Raw genomic sequence first — 25627 nt, 5'->3', positions numbered from 1 at the left:
AACAGCAAAACAGTGTGGATTATGTCCTGGCATAAAGAGGGAGAGAGTGCTGTATGGTCTTAAAACGTTAATTATTGGTACCTCCATTCCACATCCAGGAAGATGAGTTTTAGGAGTAACTTCCAAAACTAGGCAAACTTAGTACTTATTGTTGCAGGCTTTCTGTTCATTTTGCAACAGAGTTCTTCAAAGCCTGCTAACTTTATGGAGGCGGATGCCTCTTCACCGGGGTTGGGGGGAGCCTTTGGGAGGAAAGCACTAGTGCATTAAAAAAGTTGGAAAGGGGGATTGTTAGGGGCTGGGCCCCAGTACTTGCTGATCACTTCAGGTAAACCCTGCTCTGTCTCTGTAGTACAGGCCGATGCCAAGAATGGACAATGCGCGTTGTTGGTGCTGACCCTGTGGTGTGCCACTGTAGCTGTAGTAACTCCTTTTTGTGGAAATTACGTACTTGGTTCAAAAAAATGTCCCGCAGCTGAACTCCTCCCTCTGTGCAGCACTGCTGTCATTTCTTGAGCACAGTGAGGGGTGGGACTGGGTCTTACTGTAGTATTTACCTGTACCCTGGCAGCTGTTGATGCTTTTTTTTTTTTTTTTAATATATTGGGGGAGAACAGCACAAGTTGGAAAACCTAAGGTTTCAGTTCAGGGTGACTTGAGCTCAGGGCTGGAACACAGGACAGCACTTGCCTCTGGGCACCTTCTCCCTGATCCCCTTAGTGAATTACATGCCACGAACTGCGCTACAGAGGAAACGTCATCCCAGTCTGCTTTTTCTCCTGCTCAAAACTGTACTTGCAAGTGGGATGCCAGCCCTTGTTTCACACCTGCCTGCAACAGCGTGGGTCAGGGTGGAGGCAAAGATGTAGGAATATTGGGCTGGGCTTGGCTTGGCCCAACACTTGACTCGGCCCCGAGATGTGTCTTGGCCCCACGGCTAACGGGTCATCACTGCGCTGCCCTGTGTCTGTCTGCATGGCATCTTGGATGAAAAGAAACCACTACAGCAGCATTTCAAAAAACCAAGCCAGTACAGACTGAACAGTTCTTTAATTTTTAGATATTTTAGTTAGATATGCAGTTACAACTCCCATAACAGTTGCTACAAAAAAAAAAAAGCACATACAGTACCCAGAGTTAAATTTAAAAGCAACTAGTCATTTCGCATGAAACAAACCGATGAACTGAGCCTCTATGCTAGAACTAGCTTTTGTAAATAAAATCATCAGAAACAATTAATAGAGAGAATGATAGATAAAGGTCTGATTTTCTTCTCAAGTGTCATTAACATGGAAGCAGAATAGTACCCCACGGTAAAGAAATCCTCCAACTATGTAAAGCAGGAGTTAGAACTTTCTTAAAGTATGTTGTGGGGTTTGTGGGTAAAGAAAACTAAAAACTACATTAGGCTCCAAACTCAGGAAAAGTCAGCATTGAATTGTAGTTAAGCATAGATTCTTAAAAGTCAGTGAAACATCTCTTGTTCCATGATCATCACAGTGATTATAAAAAGATGACGTTTTATATGGTAGCAAAATGCCAGGATGCTGCAGTGTTTTCAGGAACATTTATGAAGTAATGTGAAGTAGGCTAGTTTTTAAAATCAAAGCACATTAGAAGTCCTATAACAACCCCCCCCCATGCTTAATTTGTAATTTAGTACCTCCTCCTAGATATTGTTTATATTCTAGTGAGTGGATAAAGTTTACGTGACAAATTTTTGCATGTAAAACATCACTGTACAATATTAGAAACAAGTTTTTGAGTTTATAAAAACAGATACAACATTCTGTTGCATCAAGCCTAACCTATGATTTCTCATTTTTCACCTGCCTAGAGCACACTTCCACAGCTGCGAGTGAGCATGCAGAAGCGCAGTGCTGTTTAGTTCACCTGATACGACCCAAATGTTAGAATGCAATTCCACCCCACAGCCATGATCATTAACACATGCCCGCTTCACCCTTTCAGGAGCCGCGCCTCCCTCCGTGTGGTAAATAGACGCTTGCTTTGTGCAGGGAGCCTTCGCTAGACTTGCTACACCCCAAAGAGATGACGCAGAGCCATTTAGCGCAGGAAAGCAACGCGCTCCAGTCTTGCCAGGCACGCTGAGTGCGTATTCCCTGCACTGTATAGAAGGGAGGGCGGGCAGACCCCTCCCAGTTTTAGTACAACATACGGCTATAGGCACGGAAAGTAGAATGGGTGACAGGCTAAAGGGAATCGACAGTGGCACACTGTTCTTTTAACAAGCCCTCCTCTCCCTTGAGACAAGGCCAGCTTTCACAGGAACGCAGTCAATCAGTACGGAAATCCCTATAAATGCAATGTACCTGTTAAGAATGCATTTTAGTCGCTACAAATAAAGGAAGTATGAGACAAAATGAAGACGTTTCTTGGACAGTTGGATTTTGATGAGAAACTATGATGAAGATACTGAAGATACCTCTTCTGTTTGCCAGTGAATACTGTTTTCCCAGTTGTCCTTTCAGACCCAGACCCTCTCAGTCTAACTACAGTAGTACTGCATCCTGTTAGTCCGTCGTCTTTTCCGTGACTGAAATTCTTCAAAGAAGTGCTGAATGTCTTCTCTTTTAACCACCTGGGGGAAGCAAGATGAAACCCAAGTTGTGGTACAAGAATTCAATGAAACGATCCTTTTTCTTCTCCTTGCACGCATCCCATACGTAACACACAAAGCATATAAAAGCAAGTATCCTGAAATCTCTGATACAGCTAACGAAACAGCTTTCCTGTTGTACCCAAAGGGGACGATTAATGCCCAAATTCTATTATAAGAGAATACAAACCGGGAATCGAGCTCCCCAAAGGCAGAAGAAGCACACGGAGCAAAGCTCCTGACGGTATTTTTCATGGGTTTCACCACTTGCTTTTATCATCAGAAAAATTAACACAAAGCAAGATTTTCACTAGCTCACTTCAGACTCATTACAATGTAACTAAGAATGGCAATTTAGCAAATGAGCCAACAAAATGCACGTGTTGATTAACAATAGCATGCAAATTCCTCCAGAAAATAGCTGACAAGACTGTTTGCCAATAGTCAGTCCTTATTCTTCTAAGGGTTTAAATTCAACCCAAGAAAAACCGTAAAGGTTAAGCGCTTTTTTCCCCCCCAAATACTTTTCCTAGAGCAACAGAAGTTTCACTTAAAGAACTGCTCTCAGTACTTTATAGACAGATTTCTATAAGGTCCCCGTTATCCCTCAACAATGCCATTAAGGAAATACAACTTTTAAATTCCAATCAAATCAGAGACTTTTAATTTCTACTGCAGTACCAGCAACTCCAAGAGACAGGAAAAAAATAAATATTGTAACATAGCATCATAGTATTCAACACCCACCCCTCAACAGTACTTTAAAACACATTTTCTGGCAAACAAATTCTGCGAGTCGCGCCTTACCGTTCCCTCATCTGCAAATCTCCTGAGATAGTCAGTCAGTTCTGTCTTTAAATCATTGTATTCTGGATGGAGAAGCGAAGGCAAGGGAAAGAAAAAAAAAAACCGAAGAAAATATCCAGCTTTAGTTTAACACGGGCTCAAGAAGACAACTTGTTCTACTTCCTCTTGTCATTTGTTAGATTTATTTGAGACAAATCTAGGTTTGAACTGGATTATAAATAATAGCAATAAGAAGAAAGGCAAGTCCAGATAAATGTGAGAAGCCTAATAATTTACCAGACTAGCCTATGCAGTCTGAGTATCTGTTCAGGTGATCTTCAGAGAAATGTACGGAAGTTCAGCGAGTGAATTAGTACAATTAATTAAAAGACCGCCCCCGCTCCCAACTTCCCGCTGCAAAAGCGGACGTGGGTAGCGGTGGGAAGTCCTAGCCTGTAACTCAGGATTGGGCAAGTGTCCTCGCCAGAGCGCAAACCGCTCACTCAGAAGAGGGAAACACAGCTCCAGTTACAAAATACCTCAACGCTGCCTTGTCAATATACTCTGCGGCAGAGCTGCCATGGAGCACCCTGCACCCCAGCTTCACACTGGCTGGCGCTCCCCCAGACGATAGGGGATTGCCAAACAACAGAACAGGGTAAGATAAATAAGCCAGACAGCAGGAGTATAAATTAATGTTTAAATATTCACGTTACAAGAAATTGCCATCAATACAGTATCTAAGATGTTAAATAGGGGAGAAATTCCCACACCACCTAGTTCCTCGATATAAGTTAAAGCTGTAACAACAGGCCAGAGGACAAGCTTCTCTCGAGTAATCCTGATTGAGGCGTGCAATCCATCATAGAGTCTTCTACGTGTTACTTCAAAAATTGTTTGACACCACACTGCAAGACCTGATACTAATCTCTTATGGAAAACCGTTCACTTCAAGTGTTAAGGCAGATTCTAAAAATGAAGTTGTATTTACCACAGATGAGTTCTACTTGCTGGACTCTGTTCATGCTGTTAAGGGTGTCCATTAAAGGATCTCTCCTCTCCGTCTCTTGGTCACTGGTACCTTTATTTTCGTAAGCCAAGACAGTGTCACATTCATCTGTCAGGAACTGGACTTCAAGCTCCGAATACATTTTCTGGAGAATAAAGTAAAATTTACTTTTACATTATAAAACCTCTCAGATGGAGATGCTCTCGCCCAGTCCTTTTTGTGTTCAGTATCACAAATAATAACAATAAAAATAATAAATGTAAATTCTGTATCCGGCATTTCAGACATCTCCCCATGACGACTTCCAAAGCAATACTGGATGTAAGCAGCAAAGAAAATACAAACATTTAGAAGCTCCTCCGTGCTGTATTAATTCCAAAGGATTCAGTGTGTTTCTTTATGTGGGGTGGAGGGGTTTTTTAGGTGTTTATATGCAGAGTAAGAACATTTACACAGATTTTATCTACCACCTTCCCTTCAAAGATTCTCTGGGAGCTCCTCCCTGCCTCCCCCACATCAGTGATGGTAATGAAGAGAGAATACATACCAAACAGTCTTCACAGGTGCATAATTTGCTTCTCCAGTTCAATGGCCAAAAGGTGGCAGTATCTTTTTTTAAAAGTTGCTTGCTTTGGAGTTCTTTCAGCTTGCAGACTGGCCTCTCACTCTTAGTAACTACCTGAATTAAAATGAGGGTGTTCAGTGCTCTGTAACATCACTTCAAATATACCCTGTTCTTTCCAGCATGTCATTTTTCTTATGTAAGATTTTTCTTTTGCCTCAGACACACTTATTTTTATAAACAACCTGTATTACCATTTCATCCACACGAGGATTCTGATGTGGTTTTAGCAGTTTCCCCTGGAAATTTCTGTAGAAATTTACTGCAATAGCCATAAATGTTTAAGAAATCAGAGCTGGACTTTCATGCAAATGCAGCTACGATGCGTAATACCCCTGTATTAGAATAAACTCAGAAGCTATCTCAGGGCAAAGGCCAGGTGGCTGACAAGAAGGGATGGATCTAACCTATCTGCAAACAGATGTTACACCCTGGTCACCCACTTCAACAAGCGTGTTCCACAGCCTACGCTGTGCTCCACAGAGACCGCACGTTCGAAGTGTCAGTGACTGAAGAGAACACAGAAACAGACTGAAAGCATTTACCTCTTCACTGAACGTATACAGAACGAGGTGGGCTTTACTTCACCTATCACCAGTACGAAGATGTACAGGACAGGAAAGAAGGTCCATTTTACCTCTGGACAAGCAGACCCAGAGCTAGTGGATGGTTCATTAAACTGTTCCATTTGCTTTTCCTCCTTTGTTTCTTGGTGCTCCACTCCACTTTCTTTTTTTATTTCTTTTTTCTGCTCTTCACTTTCCTCAACCTTCAGGACAATCCCTTCATCTTCAAGGGAGTTCACTTTGGTCAAAGCAGGAACTGGAAGATACATACCCGTGTAAGTGAAAATACCGTGCCAGACAACGTACAGGCTACCACCGATGTTCTTTATGCTTTACAGTGCAGCGTCAAAGAGCAGCTAGATCACCTTGTACACTGCAGGGTCATGTATATATTCTACAGCTGTCCAAAGACACAGTGACCCAGGTATAGAAAGAAACCACTCCCTCTTTCACCACAGTGTTCCTCACCTCTCATACTCCTATTCTAAAATACTCTGCTTCCCAAAATCTAAGCCTGAGGAGAGGGAAAAGGGTATCACAATTTCAAATAGTTCTGTACTAAGATACTTGTCCTTCTTGGCACCCCTTGATAGCTAGGGCGGGTTCAATAGCTGCTGCGTACTTTTTTGCTGACTTTGTGTCAGAGTCCTGCACTTTCTCCAGACACACACACCAAAAACTCCATGACAGATTAACTACACTAACCACCTCCTGATCTAAAACAAGTTTTTCTTTTGATGTCGATTCAAATGTGTGCCCTGTGACACAGCTGACTGGAAGGAGGAAACCCAAAAACAAACAAAAAACCTCGCTCTGTACTGTATTTACATTAGAGGGAAGAGAACTCCAGGTAGGCCAGCTTGGAATCCTTAAATTACCATTGAAATTTCTGGCACATAAGAGATCAATCACCAGTTGATATAAACAACATTTGGGAGACTAGTTGAAACCAGCTCTTTCCACAGAAATCAAGTCATCTACCCTTCTGATCCCGCAGAGACCACGTAGCAGACAGAGGCCTGGTGTGACCACAGGGAACACGTGTCCTGAGCACGGCCCCAGCTCTACTCAGATTAAGGTGTTACACATTCATTTCAGGTCACTCTATCATTCACTCTTTGCTGCTCAGGGCCTCTCAGACTCGGCTGTTTGCCTCATTGCTTCCCTTAGGATGGCTCTTCAGTTCTTTAATCCAGTTTAGAAATTAAGTTCCTTGAGACAAGTATTAAATCTTCATCCATCTATGTGCTAGCACATCTTTGATAAAATAAATAAAAGAGTGAGCACCACACAATTAAGGTTTAGGAACAAGAACTGCATTTTTTTTTTTTTTACAGAACAGTTACTGCAGCCCCGCACGTTCCACTGCTGAAGGTGATTGTCCAATATAATGAATGTCATTTCTCCAACCACTTAAACATTATTATGTCATTAATCAACCAAGTACAAGAAATACATACTAATGAAATATTGGCTCAGATATCTTAATTTTCTTTACCTGCTAACTGCGACGCATAGGCCCAGAGGAAATGGCAGTGATTCATGCAGGCTTGGCATACCATTTCATGGAAGTCTCCACTTTCAGGGGGGATTGCACCAAGATGCTATCAAAAAGAATCAAGCACGCAGCAGTGAAATGTTTGCTGCAAATTAACAGACTCAATTCTAAGTTTTCTAAACGTTGTTCTTCTAAACCGTCCTAAACATAGGACAGGTGAAGATACCTATTGCGCACTGCACATTTAAACTCTTAAGTAACTTACGATTACTTCCTTACGTGTAAGAGATTGTTAAGTCTTCATACTGAACTTGAGAAGAATTAGGTCCCAAAGCTCTCCATAAACTGGTGAGAACTATTTAGGCAATTAAAAGCACTTATCGGCTTTCTTCTGAAAAGCATTCTTGCAAAGCTTACAGTATGCAGCATAATATTCTTAATACATACATTTATATAAAAGAATCCTGTAGTTTGTCTACAGAACCCATAATTGAAGGCAATAATCTTTTTTTTAATTCTTTGATCCTGCAACTTCAAACATGGAATTTCACTCGTGCCCTTCAAGGCACAAGAGGCTGAATCCTTAATGCTTACACATCAAGTAGGGCACTCACTGAAGTGCTGAGCTGCTTTTAAAAGATTTCCCCAAAGTTCATAATCAGTAACCAACCGCGTGGTTTGTTCCTCGCCATTTAAACTAATTGCAGTTTAAAAAGCATTCTTCTGAATGAAGAACTACTCAGGTAGCTGATAATGATGTGCCTCAGCAAGAACCTTCTTCTCACCGGTTCTACTGATTAGAATTTTCCAATTAGAGAGACGGTCATAAAGTTATTATTTTATTCTGCAGCAGTAACCTTCAAAAAGGTAGAATTCTTCCTAGGTTTTCTGGACTGGAGCGGACAGCAGTGCAAGATTACACTTTCAATATTCCTTTGCAGAGGATGAAAAAAAATACCTTAGAACTCATGTAATAATCTTTTGAGAACTACAGCAAACCTTCCCAAGTAAGAATAACCATACAAACTTAACCAACACTAATTTATTTCTATGCAAATGGCAATTCTGTTACTTAGCTTCCTTACCCTTCCATGGAACCAGTCTTCGCAAACTATGCATTGGATCATCTCATCTGGAATCTAGATGAATGGTCATATTATTAGCATTAATAGCAACCTCCAGAATCTTTCACAAGCCTCAAACTGCACTATTATGCAAAGCCTGCCCAAGTGAATTACATTTCCCTCTTCACCCACCCACAGGGAGCTGCCATTAAGTAGTTACTGCTTCATTAGTCAGTTTGCTTCCCTGAAGTTCAACAGCATATGTAATTTGCCATATTATCAAGACTGTGGAAATTGCCATTTATTATTACAAAACTAGTTTTCCCAGTAGAGCAAGACATTCTCACACAAAAGAGCTGATAAAAGTTAATACACTATTGGTATCTTTCTTCCTGTAAACAGAAGTGCATGAACAGGCAGCTTAGCAAAAGAAAGATATTGATATTCGTTATGTCATCAGGTTTATATAGGAATGCCAGAATCCTAACTTAACTGTCCACAATATAGTACGAACTGCTTTGTTATGAAACAGTTATTAATGATTTCTTTAGAAATGTTTAGCTATCTCCGAACTTCAGAGAGGTGAGTTTATAAAACACTTTTTTGTATTTGAAAGACTTGTGCCTTCCTTATTCTTTAAAACACCTAACTTACATGACTGCAAACAAAAGTTTGCATGTGCAAACGTGGTGTATTTTAATACTTCAGGTGGAGAAAAAGTGTTCTGACTACTGTAAAGGAAAGCTAAAGCCAGTGCTATAGGACAGACTCTCCCCATCCCAGAAGCCTTGTGAGAGCGCTGTTGCAGGCACGAGGAAGCAGATTCTGGTCTCTCCTAACATGCGCAATGTGTTCATTCTGTGCTTGCCACATTTCTCAAGATAATGAGAAACCCACCGCCTAAGGGAACTCTGTAACTTTAGAGACAAGAAAGCAGAGATAACTGCAGCAGCATTTTGTCCAAATGATGGTTTGACCTCCTCGCCTGTCTTTAAGGCATAAACACATTCTACCATTTAAAAAAAAAAAAAATGATAAAGTAATTATTTTATACAGCACAGGACAACTGAAAGCGATATGGAATATATGATTTCTTAAAGTGGGATCTTCCCTGTAAAGCAACTCAGCGACCACCCTTTGCACAATGTTTTGCATAAATTATCATCTATATACGATTACTACTGTTTTTTGTATTTCTTACCTCATCTTCAGGATCAGGATAAGGTCTTTTACAAGTACAGTATAATCCATAGAAATTGTCATTATACTTATTTCCTGAATTCACCTTGCCCTTTTCCTAGGAGGAAAGGAAAAAATGTCTCAATAGACAACGCAGAGAAAAACAAAAGACAGAAAAGATGTGTAATCTAGAAAAAAAACAATTTGTGTTCCACTTTAATTCCTAAAAGCAATCATTATACTCATCAGTTTGAAGATCCAAAAAGAAAGATATTATCCAGACACCTATGCTATACAGTGAGCAGCAGATAGGGCACGTGAGGAATACTGAAATTCAAAAGTAAAGAGGAAAAACAGCCTTTCCACCTTTGTGCAAATGGCAACTGTAGTGTTTGTTAAGCTACAGCTAATCTAAAATGATATGAGTTTTTGATCACCAACCACGCCTGCCTGCTACCATTATAGCAACGTCTGTAGATTTATTGTGCACCTTCCCCTCCGTTTCTTTTTAAACATCCAGACAGTGATCCAAACCCAACTTTGTTTAATCTTACCACTCAGCTTCTACTAAATTCGTGTCATATAAGCCTCACTCTACAGGGGAGGATTATGTAAATTACAAAACATGCTGAATGAAATTCAATTACAGGTAATCCCATTTAAAAAAAAAAAACAGCTAATACAGCTGCAGCCTGAGGGCTTCAGAACTGCACATAGTGGCAGCCTAAGGCCACCATCGGCCCCTGCAGAAACAGCTGTGACCATTTATGATGTCACCTGTACAAAACGCTTTCTACCACTATTCTGACAAAGGAAGAACGGACAATGCAAGCACCCGGCATCCATGAAGTCAGCCAGATTAATGGATGGATGCTAAAGGTCACTTAACCTGTACAATTGATTTTGCACCGAACTGAAGGAGGAGGAACAACCATGAGATACTGTTTCTTATTTGAGTTAATGAAATGTAATTTCTTAAAATTGTCACAGGTGTCTCTGTAGGGATCACTGGACCGCAGCCCTAGGCTGACTAGCTGTGGATCCCTCCCAATTCTGCCAGAACAAAATGGGCATACACCAAACCACTTGCCGTTTCTGCATTTGGACTGTTATTACCCTGGGAGCAGCACTGCAGGCAAGCCAAGCGGCTTCCTATCGCTCCTTCCCAGATTACCAACTACTTGGCAAGTCCAAAATGCCCACTGAGTATGAAAGCACAGGGGGCTTAATACAGTAAAAAACTATCCCATCAGTAGGCTCTGGTGACAACCTATTGAAAAAAATTAGGGCACTAATGCCACCACGAAGGGGAGGGAACCGTCGCTTTGACAGCAGCACAACCTTAAATTTCCTTAATGCAACTGCAAAATTGCACCCCAAAAGGTTCTCCTGAAGCCACCTTGAAGCTAATGAGATGTATTAATGCAGGCACCACGACATGTTTCTGGCATTACGCTGACCATGGATGCAGAACTGCTGCATTCATGGATGACAAGGATCAAACGTTCTCTCTCCTCTCTCCTTGCAACATTTCCCTTTGGTCCCTCAACAGTTTTATCTCCTGCTGTAATACTCCCACCTTGTTTAACTTGCTGGGAAAAGCAGAGGCATCGCATGAGTCAGCACTGGCTGAGGCAAGGCACCAACCTCCCAAGACTGTTCTTTTGATTCTGTATGTATGAAACCTATGTCTGAACTTACTGGGAGTAACTTGCACTGCAGATTTTTGAACTTGCTATTTCCACAGTCACAGCGGAAGTTCCTGGAAAGAAAAACATAGCATTTCAGGTTTTTTATTAACTGAAAACACATTATTTTTGTGTTCGTAACAATTCCCAGCAGTTTATTCGAGGCCATAAAAATATTCTTGCAGCTATGTAAACAACAGCATCAGTGAGAACTGGCCAAAGGGCCTTGCAGCCTTACCCTCTCACAGGGTGTCCTCGGCAGGTCTCAGCTAACACCATCACTTGCAACAGTGCTTGGCTGGGAGACCGCAATGGCACAGCTAACCCCGGGGGCTGCAACCACCACGCTCAAAAACGCGAGCACGTGTGTTGGCGAAAGAGGAGCGTGAATTGGTTCGCTTCCGAAGGCTGGATCCACGAAGGTGACTAAGCTCTTGTCTCGGACACCCAAGCTCTCCCTTAAATAGTGCTGGTATGCCACACGAACAGGGGAACGTGTACCTGAGCGACCTGACCTCAGTTGCCTGGGCAGCTTTGCTGGGAGTGGTGTATTCTGCGCGAGTTACACACCGGGACGTTGCCCGACCTCGCTGAAAGGTACTACACAGCGGAGGAGGCTCTGGGGAGATTCCCCTGGCCAGCTCACCTCCACGCCACGGGCCCCCGCAGTGTCCCAGCACTCGGGTCAGGGAGGAGAAGGTAAGCGGTGACGGTCAGCGCACGCCGCCCTGCTTTCCCGCCCGCTGGAGGGGCCCGCGTTTCGCTCCGGGCGGCTGCGAGGAACCGACGCGGCCAGGGGGCTGCCGCGGGAGGAGACTCGGGGCCCCGGGCCCGGAGCGCCGCAGGCTGTGGGGGCTCGAGCCGCCCCCGCCCGCCACCAGCGCGCGCGCGCGCGCTCCCCGCCGCCGGGACGGGCACGTGCCCCCCCCCCGCCCCGCCCCGCAGTACCTCTTGGTGTAGAGCTCGAAGAGGCGGTGGGTGCCGTGGCACTCGTAGCTGCAGGCCAGGCAGATCCCCGCCGGCTCCCCGCCGGGCGGCGTGCAGGTGCTGCAGGCGTACAGCGCCTGCCTCTTCACCGCGCCCTGCGGGGCGACACCGGCGCAGGCTACGGGGGCCGCCGGGGGGTCCCGGCCCCGGGCGGCCCCGCCCCCCGCCCCTCGGCCCCGCCCCGTCCCCCGCGGCGCCCGGCCCCGGCCCCGCCCCGCCCCCCCCCCCCGCGGCGCCCGGCCCCGCCCCCACCTGGGAGTAGCTGCAGCGCTCGTGGTCGCTGCCCCCCAGCACGGCCCGCGCCTCCTTCTCGAGCTCCTCGTTCTCCGCCAGCACCTCCGCCAAGGAGACCACGGGCTCCTCCGCGCCGCCCCCGCAGCCGCTCCCCGGCTCGGCGCCCTCCGCCGCCGCCGCCGCCTCCATCGCCGGGACGCGAGGCCGAGGGCGAGCCGAGGCGGGAAACACGCGGCCGAGGCGCCAGGTGGCGCCACAGCGGAAGCGGAACCGCCCGCCCCACGTGACCGGGGCCGCGCGTCACAGAGGGGAGCGGCGGAGGGCGGCCGCGCGGCGGGCACGTGACCGGCGGGCGGGGCGGGGCCGGCGGGCGGGCTGCGCGCGCGCGCCGTGCGGGTGTTGGGCGGCGGCGCGATGGAGCTGGTGGCGGAGCTGAGGGGCCGCGACGGGCAGACGCGCTCGGTGCGGGTGCCGTGCCCGGCGGAGGAGGGCGAGGGCGGCCAGCTGCGCGGGCTGCGGCGCGGCCTGGCCGAGCTGCAGGAGCGGGTGGTGGAGCTGCTGGCGCCCCTGGTGCAGGAGGAGAGAGAGGCGGCGGGCGGCGGCGGGCCGCGCGGTGAGCGGCGGGGCGGGGCGCCGGGCGGGAGAGCGGCGAGGGGGCTCCGCCGCCCCCGGGGCGCCGCCTGCGTCCCGCGCCGCTCATCCGCGCCCCGCTTGAACCCTGGCAGGTGATGGCGAGGATGACGAGGAGGAGGAGGAGGAGGAGGAGGAGGATGAAGGCGAAGACGAAAACAACGTCGACACGAAAGCGAGCGCCGATGACCCGCCTCCAAAGCGGACGAAAGTCCAGCAGCCCTGATGATGGCGCTAGGGACTGAGTTTAGGCCTGGAAGGGGACGCTCCAGCTGTACCGACTGTAAGTGTCCCCCGGCGCGGTGCCCCGGGCGGGGGTCGGCCGCTCTGGCCAGGCAGGCGCCCGCGTCTCTTCCGCTCGTGTTTTGAAAGCGAAATGCCGATCCCGACGCTGTTTCAATACGGAAGCCGTGACGAAGGCAGGCGCCTTGCCGCTAGCAGCGTCTTGCTTACGGGGTACCAATGTTACGCTGGGAGAAATTTTTAGTAAACTAGTTGACAAATACGAAACTGTTCTCACGGGTCTTCTGACTGCTGCATTTTTAATGGCTTTTTCCAAGTCATAGTATTTCTTCATGTGACTTACTTAAACTTTTAAAATAAAGTAATAAAATCTGGAGTTACCTGAAAATGGTATGAGGCAACTTTTATTTGTATGGAGAGAAAGCAATACAATACCACTATAGTATTCAGAATTAAAAAACACCTGTAGGACTGTGTCCATTCCTGAACAGTCCTACAAGAGTCCTGTACGGTCCTAAATGGAAGATTATTTTTGCCTATCATCTAAAAGGTTTATTTTAGTCAGCCATCAATCAAGTATTTTCCTGGAAAAGGTCGTACACAAAGTAGATTGAAAGAGTTGGGAATCTTGGTTTCAAAAAATCCTCAGCTTTTGTGACAGGCAGGGAATTGACAAGTCAGTGTGACTTTGATAATTATCTTTAATATTCGACAATTCAAAACCTGCTGCCTGTCCTAAGCCTGTTTTCTCCAGATGGTTGGGGTTTTTTTTTCCTCTTTTTTTTTCATGCAGCAGTCAACCTTTATATACTTTCTTCCATCACTGAGTTTTATCCAGATTGATTTTTAGGCTCATTTGGTAGCTAAGTCAAATAAAGTGAACATCGCAGCTTAATATTCTGCCTATGCAGAACTCTCAACGTTACCTAAAGAAAAAAGAAGAGTAGAGTGATTATTTGAGATGCCTTCTAAAAACAAAAATTTGGGCAGAAAATAGGGGAAATGTAGTAGGGTTCTACCCTGGTTGCTGTAGTTTATTTTAGAGGGGGAGAAAGTATAAATATCAAGTAACACCTATGAGTACGTTATGCATAAGAGTTCTTGGCTATATAAATCAGCATAACCCAATCCCGCTGCTACGGTAGCTTGTTCTTTCTTTTGATGATAATGCAGCATGTGGAATGTCATTAAGGTAACAGATGCTTCTTGCAAGGGGAAAGTTGTGCTTCCCATATGTTACTTTAATTCCCAGTTTTTGTTTGGTGCATGCTTCTGTGAACAGGCATAAAACGTTCTTGATAGCCAGTCCATACAGCTTACTGTGGAGCCTGAGGGTCTTCTCTAGCAGAAATTAGCTGACATAGTGTGAAAACCATTTTTTTTTTTTTTTCATTTTCATGTGTTCTGCTGGTATAGTTTGTTTATGTATTACAGAAACTGAGCAAATTTTGCGACTTGTGTATGGAGGACAAAGTATCGGAATAAAAGATGAATTTTTATGAGCACAAAATTGTCTGCATTTGTTTGAAATGGGGGGGGGGGTTGGAAAAGAGGTCCAGTAAACATATTTTGGACATCTTTATGTACTCTAAGAAATTCACACACCCATTATTCCATTGGCAGATATGACAGAGGCATAACCGAGGAAAAAAGACCAACTCTGAAGACTGGGGAGCTTTAATTGCTGAGGACCTAGCATGAGAGAAAATTACACAAATTAATTCTGATCTCATCAGGCTGAAAAATCTTGAAGTGATAAAATGCTTAAAGTGTTTTAGGATAGATAATTTACTGAAGGAAGTGGCATTGAAGGAAGTGGCTTATCAAAATGGCAAAGGCAACACTTAGTACAAAAAAACCAGCCTGATAAATGTATTAGAAGGGCTCCTTCATGTGACCTGTGCTAAAGTGATGACATCTTTTGCGAGCTCTGTTATGCAGCTTTAGAAGCTTGTTGTAGAGCTACATCTGACAGCAGCGTTTTCCCTTCCCCCCCCCCCCCCCCGAATACAATCCTAAACACTTCAACAGTGGTGTGAACTGTGGGATGGCTAAAAAGCAACATTTAACATTGGGCATGAATTTGTGGCCTTTATATATAAAACTTTGTGTAAATAGTACACTGGCACGTCACGGGCTGAAAACCTCTGGTCTAAAGCAACAAACCCTAACTTCAGTCTAGTGTGGGAATAAATGCAGGTAATACTCCAGTAATGGGATACTTATTTTTTCTGTCAACACGGACACGTAACACACTGCACCTGAGCTCCAGAAGATATCAATGAGCATTGGGTCAAGAACAACCACTCAAGTTTTTGTCTTTAAAGAAAGAGTCATTTCCAGTCCTTATTGTGGCCACAAAAACTTTCAAACAACTAAAAGGGTACTGGAGCTTCCTGGGGCCTTGAATAATTCTAAACCATAGGCTTGCTTGTGACTTAAGTGCCCTAACTCTTCAACAGAGAACTTGACTTTTCTGAGAGCTGCTGCAAGGTAACTAGGCACAGAAAGCTTTGGTGTGATTTTTTTTTCCTTTCCCCCTCCATATCTGTTTTAGGATCTACCCTACGGCTGTGTTCTGAACCCCTTCTGGGGAGCCCCGTTCTCCCCCAGAAGGACTGCAGTCTCCCACTTCCTGTACTGTCCTTCTTGCCAAACAACTGGGAAAAGGTACAGGGCGCAACAGAGAGAACCAGCTGGTGTTGCTCACTGGTTGTGGCACCCTTTTTCCAAGCAACCAAGTCAGAGAAGCATACAGGTTCTTCCATGGCTGTGGCAGAGGCTCCAAAATTTTCTGAAGACAGAAAAACTTATGGTTTATGTATGTGGAGAATATAGCAAAAGTCTGCAATGACTTTTACAAAGCTGTCCTAGGGGATGAAGCTTTACGCATGCCACAAGTCAACTGCGGTCCCTGCATTTTACGCAGGGCAGATAAGCCTTGATGGAAGAAAGATGGCATACTCTTCATCTCTGAGATATGCTCGTGCTTTTGTACCTTAACCAAACTTCAGGCTGGCACACAACAAGCCCAGTTCACCACGTCTGTGCTGTTTAGTATAGTTTGTATGTCTTACTAATACTAGAACTTATTTTTTCTAGCCAGAGGGGGCTAGATGGATTTCCTTACTGATAAAAGAGGAGAATGCCAGTACGTTCCTATTGAATTAGAAGAGCTGAAGTGATACTAAATTAAATTCTTGGTAGTGTTTAGATGGGAATCAACTACTTTTATCAGTTGTAAAACAGAACATCAAAAATGTCAAAGCAAGTCTCCTTCACATAGACTGGGATTGTATGACATACTCTGTTGTTACTGCTTTGAAATACTGAATTTGCTGGTTCGAACAACTTTGAGGCGAAATTTGCAAGTTACAGGTTGCAGTGTTCTGTGTTTAAAAAAAAAAGTTTAAAATCACAAGTATGATATTTATTAGGCACTCGGATGGTTCCAAGGGAAAGGGTGCAATCCCATTATGCCCGATAATCAGGGCGTTGTCTAAAAGTGCAAGACCTTTCCTAGATGCTAGGAGAGAGATTCACTCCCATCATTTTCATTAAAAGGGTTTGAATGGGATTCACCCATTGCAGCCCCTGTGTAATTCCCACTCATTCTAGCTTAAAAGTTAATTTATACACAGATACCAGATTCTCTCTAAAATACACAGTAATCTGGCAGTTACGACATAATAATGTATCATGGGGCTTAATATATGGTAACTAGGTTAGCACTCAGCAGTGTAATCAACTGAGCAGTGGTTTTGGGCACATCCACTAGCCAAAATTTACTGGGTTAGTCATGGGCTTTGAGGACTGAGAGTTAAGCAGAACTACCTTCTTGTGGCTGTAGCATGTTCTTTCTTTCCAGAAGAAACCTGTACCATAGGGCTAGCTTTAAGGAGAGGTGAGTCGGTTCTGCAAATTAACTACCTGATAAAGTTATTAAACTGCTTTCATGCATTAGGTCAGATGTAGAAAAGAGGTTCTCATCCGAGACTGGCAAATGAAAAGCAGCATTTTTTACAAACTAATAGAATAATAAACTAGAGAGCATCCTTTTAAGAAGACAATGGACCAGGCAAGAGAAAATAAGGGGAGTTAATAGGTATCCTGCGCAAACTGGAAAGTTTTGTTCCAAGGATAAGTCAATCCTCATATTTTTAATTAAAAAAGAAATCAAGCTTGCAGTTCTACTTTGCTGCTGGAAGAAACATGCATCATAAGGAACACATTTTATTGCAACTTAGTTCTATCCAAGTTTGAAGGGCTGCAGCCTGAAGTTAAGCTCTTTATTGGACCTGCTCTCCCACAGGAGGCAGTGAAGAACAGGCTCAGCAGCACTTAATAAAATGTCGCAGACTTTTTCCTGAGACAGGAAGGGACTGTCAGGTGAAGGTTGAGCAGCTAATGAAACTAACAGACTGCCCAAGAGTGATGCTCAAGCAGTCTGACAAAGCTTTATCTTGTGACACAAACACAATAAAAAGAAATCCAGGGTAGGTGGCACAGAGATGAATATTAATCAACCTTGTAGTTACAGCTACTCACTTTCTTGGCAGAAAATTAAAGCTCTGAATGTTTGCTAAGCTGGTAGAGGTTAGCAATCTTCTGAGGACTTCATTACTGCCTCTATTATTACAGCTCCTGCTTTAGGAAGCTCTTCAAGATCAGGTCTGAGCTAACTCCTTTTACGTTTAAAGGGTATGAGTAAAAATAGCTTTCCCACTCCTAAGTGGAACTTGTAGCAGTTTGTCTTTTCTGCTCGCTCAGTGAAAAGAACTAAATAGATTTGTATGAGCAAGTTCTAGTATAAGCTAGTCTCGCATCTTTTATTAATGCCATTGCTGTAGAAACAGATTTGCACTATTATCTGTCATTTACGATCAAGAACTAATTGAGAAGTCCTGTAGTCCTTAAAAAGGTTGTAAAATTTCTTTGAGCTCAATTATCCCAAAAGCTTGTAGATTATGTCACTTTGTGTTACAGACAGTTATTTTCTGTGACAGAACTAATTAGCCTGGACACTAACTACAAATCTTCAGGATAATCAAGCTTAAAGTTATTTCACTACTTCTTTTAGAAGACTAGAGTAAAAATCAATTTAATCATTAATTTTTACAGTCTTTACTTACTCTGTGGGTAAGACTTCACCTATTGATATTCCACTGGTGCCAAAAATGCTGGAAGCACCAAGAGCAGAGCTAGCTTTCCTCTTCTCCTACTCCTGTTACCTAGTATTCCTATGCGCCATGTTAATAGTTTACACTAATTCTCTCCATTGCTGCTTTCCACCTCAAGCTCAAATCCTTACAGACACAGGATTTGCCTGAATTAGACTGTGTGTCTTTCTGTAGTTAGTTGTCATGCTTGTCGACAGCTTTAATCCAAAAACAGGCTTCTGATGGAAAAGTCTACAAACATAAACCTGTTCTGTAAGTCACCACTGCACCCAGCACGTGCTCCACATCCAGACAGCTTGGCTCATCACATCAGGCACGCTGATGAATTTGCTAAAGGCCACATGCTTGCAGAACAGAAACTTAGGCAGTTCTCCCTATCATTTTCTATTTTTGATGCTTCCTCTTATGTTGTTCTTTAAATAACTCCAGCTAGACACAACATAACTGCTCAGTTTAAAAACCACAGCATCAAGTTAAAAACAGTGCAGCCAGAAGTATCTCCCTGTTACACAAAGGTAGAGAAATGACAAAGGGCTTCAGTTTCATCCAGCCAGCCCCAAAACTTCAGGCTACAGACAAGTAATTAGGGCACAGAGCATAAAAGGACAACAAAAAAGACCAACCAAACACACACACTGAGGGAAGGACAGGAGAGTAAGCTACAGCAGCTGACTGCCAGCACTGCTATCTAGCAACAAACATATGCAAAAAAAAAAAGCCATTGATATGTATCTGCATTAACAGACTTCTGTTTATAAACATTGAAAAGTTTTTATTTTATAGATAAATAGGATGGTGATTTTTAAAGTTAGGAAACAACACAACTTAAAAGCTCTGACTCCCAAAGATACTATGAGTCAGAGTTTATACTTTATTCTTACTCCAGCATATTAAGATGGCACCTTCCTCCTTTTTATATTGCACTTAAAACTTAAAACCTTCTTGTAAAGGCTACATTGTTTTCAGGTCCTAGCACCGATACTGGCATTTGAAACCAGTGTGAAGTGTCTCAAAATATCTCCAAATGCAAACAAAGTTTAAGGTGCTGTAACTGCCATGCTTAAACATAGCAACACTGAAAATAGCGTTCTCTTTCCAAAGTAAGAGAAAGCTGATATTCTCCAGGATTCCCTTAAAGTAGTCAGAAATGGATCAGCATTTGTGATGATTAGGTACTGACAATCACACACAATTGAAATTATCATCAAGGAGTTTAGTTCATAACTGTTCTGGGCCTCCTGCTTTTGAAGAGTGTATTTTGCACTCTTTTCACATCTGGAAGGTTACTTCCATCATGGCTGGTTCAAAAATTTAGTTATTATAAGAAGAAACAAAAAAGGACAAGAAGAAAGAACAGATTTGATATTATTCAAAATACACAACCCAGTAGTTAGAATTAAATGTTATGCCAAAATCGCACTGAAAAATAGAGGTTGAAACTATGGTAAGAAATCTCAGTGGAATTTCAGTATGACTGAAGAAATTTGCATTCATTGCAAGAATGAGAAGAAGGTATCTATCTTCTTCAAATTTCTAGAAGAAACACGGTTATGTGTCTTACAACCTGTTTGTAGCATCCCCCCAACCTAATACCAGTTAGCTTTCCAAAATTCAAAGTTTTCCCCAATACATCAGTGCTCCCAGAACACGGTTTTGCATCATGTCCAGAGTGAAGTCAGAATGGTAGTAAATTCCAATTACTTGTAATTTTATCAAAGAATTTCTATAGATAGGAGAAGGAAACACAAATGAAGTTTTGTGCAGACTATAGGCCAATGCCAGCATAAGCTGCTTTTGACAACACAGGAAAAGAGTTTAAAGCACCAACCTCCAGGCCTATGCCAGTCCTCACTGTCTACCTACTACAACATGGTACTGTTGTGGTCACTGAAAAAAAAAGTATGCTACCACAGGAAAAAAAAAAAGTACCTTTTCCCTTTAAAGGTTCACATAAACTTTATTCTTTGCTTCCTGTATTTATATCTAAACTTATTTTTAAAAAAATCATTAAAAACCAGCACTATGTAGACATTAATTACTTAAAAAAAAGAAAAAGCAAAGAATTGTGTTAAGTGCAGCTTTTATAATCATGTTCTGATTTTTTTTCCTTTTACATTTACCACAAAAGAAGTATCTTTTCATTGATTTTACTCCAAGGGAAAACATAGGAAATCACTTTTTTGCACAGAGGAGTAAAGTCATGGACCAGAAACTTATTTCCCCACAGGACGTTTCAGATGGAGTGTTGCAATTTTGCATCACTAAGGCAAAATGAGGAATACTTCTATCAAGCATCACATAGGGCTCTCCCACTCTGGCCATTCTGATAGACCCATATTTAAAAACCTTTGTAGTTACTTTTTTTTTTTTTTAAATAGAAAACAGTCACTCTCTTCATTGCTTAACAGTTTGAAAGAAAAGGCTCTTTCCAGCCTTCACTCAGAACTTCAGTCTTGTGATTAGATCAGGCATATGCAATTGCTTCAAAACAGCTATGGAAACTAGAAATTGAGCTAAGTGTCAATCAGTTGTAATCTACTGATCTGATTAGAGGCCTTCACAAATGTTTGATGACGATTGCAAATAACAGCCAAGCAGATAGGAATGATGCAATACCCAACAGTTTTGGGGTCAGCTCTTGTACAGGAATAGAGGAACAAGAACATCTGTAAATACGGTATTAAAAATATTATAGTCCACAGCCAAAAAGGCAAGGATAGCAGTCGTACTTTTAAGGAGTGCATCCATGTGGTTCCTTCTTGTGGTTCCTTGGGGTGTTGCTGAATGTGCTCCAGTGCTAGTTTGTTGTAAGTCTCATTGATTTCAAAGACGTAATAAAAAGCTGCAGCACTTGCTAACAAATACAACCCCACGCCAATCCATCCCATCCTCTGGCGGAAGTTCATCATTCTCCATGCTCTGCACCTGGAACAAAAGGCAATGTATACATTCAGTGCAGCTTGGAGAAAGAGGGGACACAGATGAAGCTTGGTTTTTATAAGTTAACTTTTCATTACACATTAGTAAAAACAGCACACACATCCATTTCTGAAGACCTAAGTTCTCTCTACATCAGAGAAAAATCATACTAATATCCAGCAACAGGCTAAGGGTAATTACATACAATGCTCCATTGATAGCTCTGGCTAGTTTAGGGCCTGCTAGCTATCAAGTTATACCAGGCTAAAGTCAAGTACGGAGTGAACAAAACAGAAGTCATGAATTGGATAAGTTACTTAACGCCATCTGCCCTCAGTGTCTCTAGCCGCAGGGTGGGGATAATACAAGACTTTCTATAAATACAGGAAGTTTGTAAAGTTCTCTGACATCTGCAATACAAACAGGCTGCTAGCCAGCCAGGAACAGGAGCATCACTGGTTGTTTGCAGTGTAGCAACATCCAGTTTTACTAAGCTCTAGCTGAATGCCCATCTATGAACCATGTAAAAGGATGTTTTCAATTTGAACGTGAGAAGATATGTACTAAAGGTATGCATTTGTACCCATTTGTACACGTGAAGATACTATACGCATGTTACTTGCGCCTAACTGTATTTCTGCTCTACCTGTGTGAACAGTCACAGCATGCCTTCTGGAGGAAGAGTTGAACATCCGTACTAGTAACTGACTCAGTGCCAAACAAACCAGACACCAGTCAACTGGCAGTTTTCAGAAGAAGCACAAATTATTGAAGCACCACAGACACTACAGGGCTCGATCTCAGCTGCTTTAAGATCTCCGGCTGGCTGTATGGGTCTAGGTGACTTGAAACACTCTTCAAACCGGTCACGAACACTCTAGCTGAAGTACCTCCACTCCTACCAAGAAGTCATCACCACCTTCCCTCAAAATAGCCCTTGGACAGAGAACCACTGCTTCACTGCAGCTGGTTAGAGTTCTCCTAACAAATATGCTTTTTCAGACTGTTGGGGTTTTACCTTTCCTACCTTTTTTAAGAGAGGGGTTAAATCAATTTATGCAGTACTGTTTTAAGAAAATATATCAGGCTTTAAAAATACTGGGCAGAAATGCTTATTTAAGGATGATGTATGCATACAGAACAATAATTATTAATGGAAATATGAGAGAGTTCAGCATAATTGATTTAAAAAAAAAAAAAAAATCACTACACCTTTCTAAATCCCCCTTCCTGAGGCCAGACTAATCTGTCTGGTTAGCAATCTTGAAAGACTTCCTGGTTTTCCACATCTGAAGAATATCCTCAATCCTGACCTGACAGAATCTGATCAGTGTAGCCCTGGAGAAGCTGTTCTGGCCCTCACGCTGCTGCATTTATGGTGGCTAAAAGAGTCAAACATACAATAAATAAATACCCGAGAATGCCACTACTTACGTCTGTGACAGCTATTTGTCATTCAGCTCATCCTTCTATATAGCTTAACAGTATGAGTCCCTTTAATACACCAAGTTAATACTTAATTTTAGTAGGACAACCGAAAAAAAGAAGCTGTTAATTCACTGGGTAAAAACTTAAAATTCCAGAGTCCATGTTTACCCAATAGCTAAATCACTGTCCGTTTCTTCCAGTAGTTAGGCATTTCAGAGGTGGCTAACAAGTAGTCACCTTTAGAAAAAACAAATCTTCAGGAGGAATGCACATATTGAAAGCACAAACACTATAAAAATTGCAGTAGGTTTAAGAAGGTAAACATTGGTTGTTTTTTCTCCTGCCCTTACTAGGCAGCAGTAGCCAGAAGAGGAAGGAGCCTGAGCTCTGGGTTACACCGAAAGAGGCAGAGATAACGCTTACAGTTTTCCCATTCTTATTTTCCTTTTCGAGACACTATTTTTACTTGCAGCTTTCGGAGATACCCGCGATGGTTATCGAAGTCGTTCACCCCCATTCCGCGGGTGCTCCGGGGCTCTCCTCCCGTAACAGGCCGCGCAAACCGGCCGCTGGCGACGCCCGCAGCGCTCAGCGCCCCCGCGGGCGCTGGACCCGCGCTCCAGGCGAGAAGCGCTCCACCGCAGCGGCTCCTTCACCGACGCCGGCAGCCCCTTACCTTCCTCCAGCAGAGAAGGAGGGAGCGGGAGGGCGGCGGCAGGCGGCCCGCTCCCCTCAGCCCGCGCCGCCGCGCCGGGAGGCGGAGGGGCCCGCCGGCCCGCCGTGCCGCTGCCGGCCCGCCGCCATCGCCGCCCGGCCACCGCTCCGGAACCGCGGCACTTCCGGCATGGGTAGAACAACTTCCGGTGCGCGCCCGTCTGCATCCGAGGCGAAGCGGGGCGGGGCGGGGCGGGGCGGGGCGGGGCCGGCCCTGCCCGGGCGAGCCCTGCCCGGGCGGGGCGGGTTGGCCGGCGGCCATCTTGGCTCGGGCCCGCGCCCCTCTACGGCGTGGTTGGCCTCGCCCAAAATGGCGGCGGGCGGTTGTGGCGGCTCTGGCCCTGTGTCGCTGCTCGTGTCCGTTATTCACCCTTCAGCTACCGCCGGCGCGGCCGTGGCTGCCGGCCCCGAGCCGCTGTCTTGTCAGCGCTAGTGCTACTTCATGTGGTGGTGGAGGAGAGGCTGCGTTTGGGCAGCCCAACCGCAGCGCGGAGCGCCAGCCTCCAGCGTGCCTTGGTGGACAGGCCCGTGCCCCAGTGGCCTGACGCAGCGCTCACCTTTTCCCGCGCTGCCCGTTCGGGTGCCTTTGTTTTAATTGCGCAGGCACTTGAGGAGAGGAGAAACTGAAACAGTTGTGTTTTGACAGTTGGCTGCATTAGCCAGGTGCGATGCATTGAGGGAAATACGAATGGAGACTATTCCGTTGTGGAACTGTCTCCAACAACTGACATGTATGTACTTAAAAATGTTTATACATAAATGTGTCTCACTGGCATATTTCTATTGAATTAAATTATTAGGGAATACGGTACTGGGAAAAAGCCTTCAATGAAGCTGAAAGATCATCTAAATTGACCAAAAAAATGTGATTTGGTCAGATGTGCGCAGTTCACTGACATGCACCACAATGATGCTTAGAAAGTTTATTTCTGCAGGTGTTTCAGCATTTATCTGAATTCAGTAACTGTTTAATGCATACTTCCTGTACCAGTTAAAAGTTAAGTCAGTAACTGCACAGTGTTACCTGTAAAATGAAAACTTCACTAAATTGTTGTATCCCGGAGTCATGAGAAAACTACTGTTTTCTCATACTGCTGCTGGAGCTGTTGTAACTTCTTTCTGAGTTGCTTCACAAATTGAATCAACTGAGTGAAATGGATTCCAAATCCGTTTGATTTGTCAAAACCTTGACTATTACTCTCCATTAGTGTTGGGAATGACTGACTGGCAATCAGCACCGAATTCTGTCCTCTAAAGTTATAGAGAAACAGTAGTGGCCACAATTCACACACATCCAGCTATAGTTAAAAAGAAGGCTAAAAGAGAATTTAAAAAGGGATGTCAAGTAAAAAATGAAAGATGCTAAAGCAATGACATTTTTTGTTTGGGTGTAAATAAATATATACACATAGGATTTTCTGCCATCTTTCTTGGAGAATGTAGTAGGTGCTTGTGAGGCAGTAGGTAAAAGCTGCTGCAAAATTAAATTTATGACGGCTTATTCTGCTACATTTTGTGTTTCAATGAAAAATGTTAGAAACTATAGTGTTTTGGATTATATTCAGGACAGCTGATGGCTAAATGCACAGTGCTGCAGATGTCATTGGAGAAAAAAGACACTGTTGAGGGCCCACAAAAGTCAGAAATAACTTCTCTGGCACAGAGCAACTTCACCTTAAGCCATGCTGCTGCTTTTTTTTTTTTTTTCCCGCTTTGATGCTCATTCAACTAAAGGCTCAAAGAAATGTATTTCCTTGGTCACTGTGAGGACACTAGATGGTGCTCAATGCCACAGGCAAAGCTAACCTTTCGCAGGCCCGGTGAAACCCCGACTCCCAGTTCAGAAGTTTTGCACTTGACTTCAGTTGAAGGAGAATTTCATCTTCTTTCATGAAATTTAAACAAACTGTTAGTGTAGCTCTGATGAAAGATGTATGTATGAATAACTACATACAGCTAATTATCACTGGGACACTGCTCTTGACTAAATGCCATTCTTCCCCTTCTTACAGGTGGTGAGGTCCCAGTTGATCTAGAAGTGCATATAGCTCCTGTATAGCTGACAAACCTACTCAAGTATGGCTTTATTGCATTTTCTTATATTGGGGTTAGAGGTAATGATGGGAAATGGAATAGCTACTGCATAAAGCCTATTTCCTTTAAAATACCAACCTAGATGTCAAAGAGAAGGGTTTCAGTCAGAATTAATATGTGACTGTGTGAATATATGGCTTGGCAGGGGATACATGTGCTAGGTGTA

The 25627-nt window shown here is 43.8% G+C and overlaps 3 protein-coding genes across 4 annotated transcripts; 1 reads left to right on the top strand and 2 right to left on the bottom strand.

Moving 5' to 3' along the window:
- Positions 1 to 1031: 1031 nt before the first annotated feature.
- Positions 1032 to 12476, bottom strand: UBR7 (ubiquitin protein ligase E3 component n-recognin 7). Its single transcript, XM_076345333.1, has 11 exons — positions 12272 to 12476; positions 11981 to 12114; positions 11046 to 11106; positions 9367 to 9462; positions 8187 to 8240; positions 7102 to 7207; positions 5675 to 5859; positions 4963 to 5094; positions 4398 to 4560; positions 3428 to 3489; positions 1032 to 2602 (listed from the first exon to the last, which is right to left on the bottom strand). The coding sequence occupies exons 1-11, from the start codon at positions 12440 to 12442 to the stop codon at positions 2510 to 2512; spliced, it is 1257 nt and encodes a 418-aa protein (XP_076201448.1). The 5' UTR covers positions 12443 to 12476; the 3' UTR covers positions 1032 to 2509.
- Positions 12477 to 12660: 184 nt separating this feature from the next.
- Positions 12661 to 14636, top strand: GON7 (GON7 subunit of KEOPS complex). Its single transcript, XM_076345332.1, has 2 exons — positions 12661 to 12866; positions 12979 to 14636. Exons 1-2 carry the CDS (start codon positions 12668 to 12670, stop codon positions 13107 to 13109), a joined length of 330 nt encoding a protein of 109 aa, XP_076201447.1. The 5' UTR covers positions 12661 to 12667; the 3' UTR covers positions 13110 to 14636.
- A 4495-nt stretch (positions 14637 to 19131) lies between these two features.
- LYSET (lysosomal enzyme trafficking factor) lies at positions 19132 to 23417 on the bottom strand. Of its 2 annotated transcripts, none has more exons than XM_076345330.1 (2): positions 23330 to 23417; positions 19132 to 21231 (listed from the first exon to the last, which is right to left on the bottom strand). In XM_076345330.1, the coding sequence occupies exon 2, from the start codon at positions 21213 to 21215 to the stop codon at positions 20820 to 20822; it is 396 nt and encodes a 131-aa protein (XP_076201445.1). In that variant the 5' UTR covers positions 21216 to 21231; positions 23330 to 23417; the 3' UTR covers positions 19132 to 20819. The 2 variants fall into 2 exon arrangements, with proteins under 2 accessions (XP_076201445.1, XP_076201446.1); XM_076345331.1 differs by lacking the exon at positions 23330 to 23417 and adding an exon at positions 22438 to 22522.
- Between the last annotated feature and the right edge of the window lie 2210 nt (positions 23418 to 25627).

The sequence above is a fragment of the Aptenodytes patagonicus genome, chromosome 7 (assembly GCF_965638725.1).
Source record: "Aptenodytes patagonicus chromosome 7, bAptPat1.pri.cur, whole genome shotgun sequence".
NCBI classification, from domain to species: domain Eukaryota; kingdom Metazoa; phylum Chordata; class Aves; order Sphenisciformes; family Spheniscidae; genus Aptenodytes; species Aptenodytes patagonicus.
This window is presented reverse-complemented; position numbering and strand designations above follow the sequence as displayed.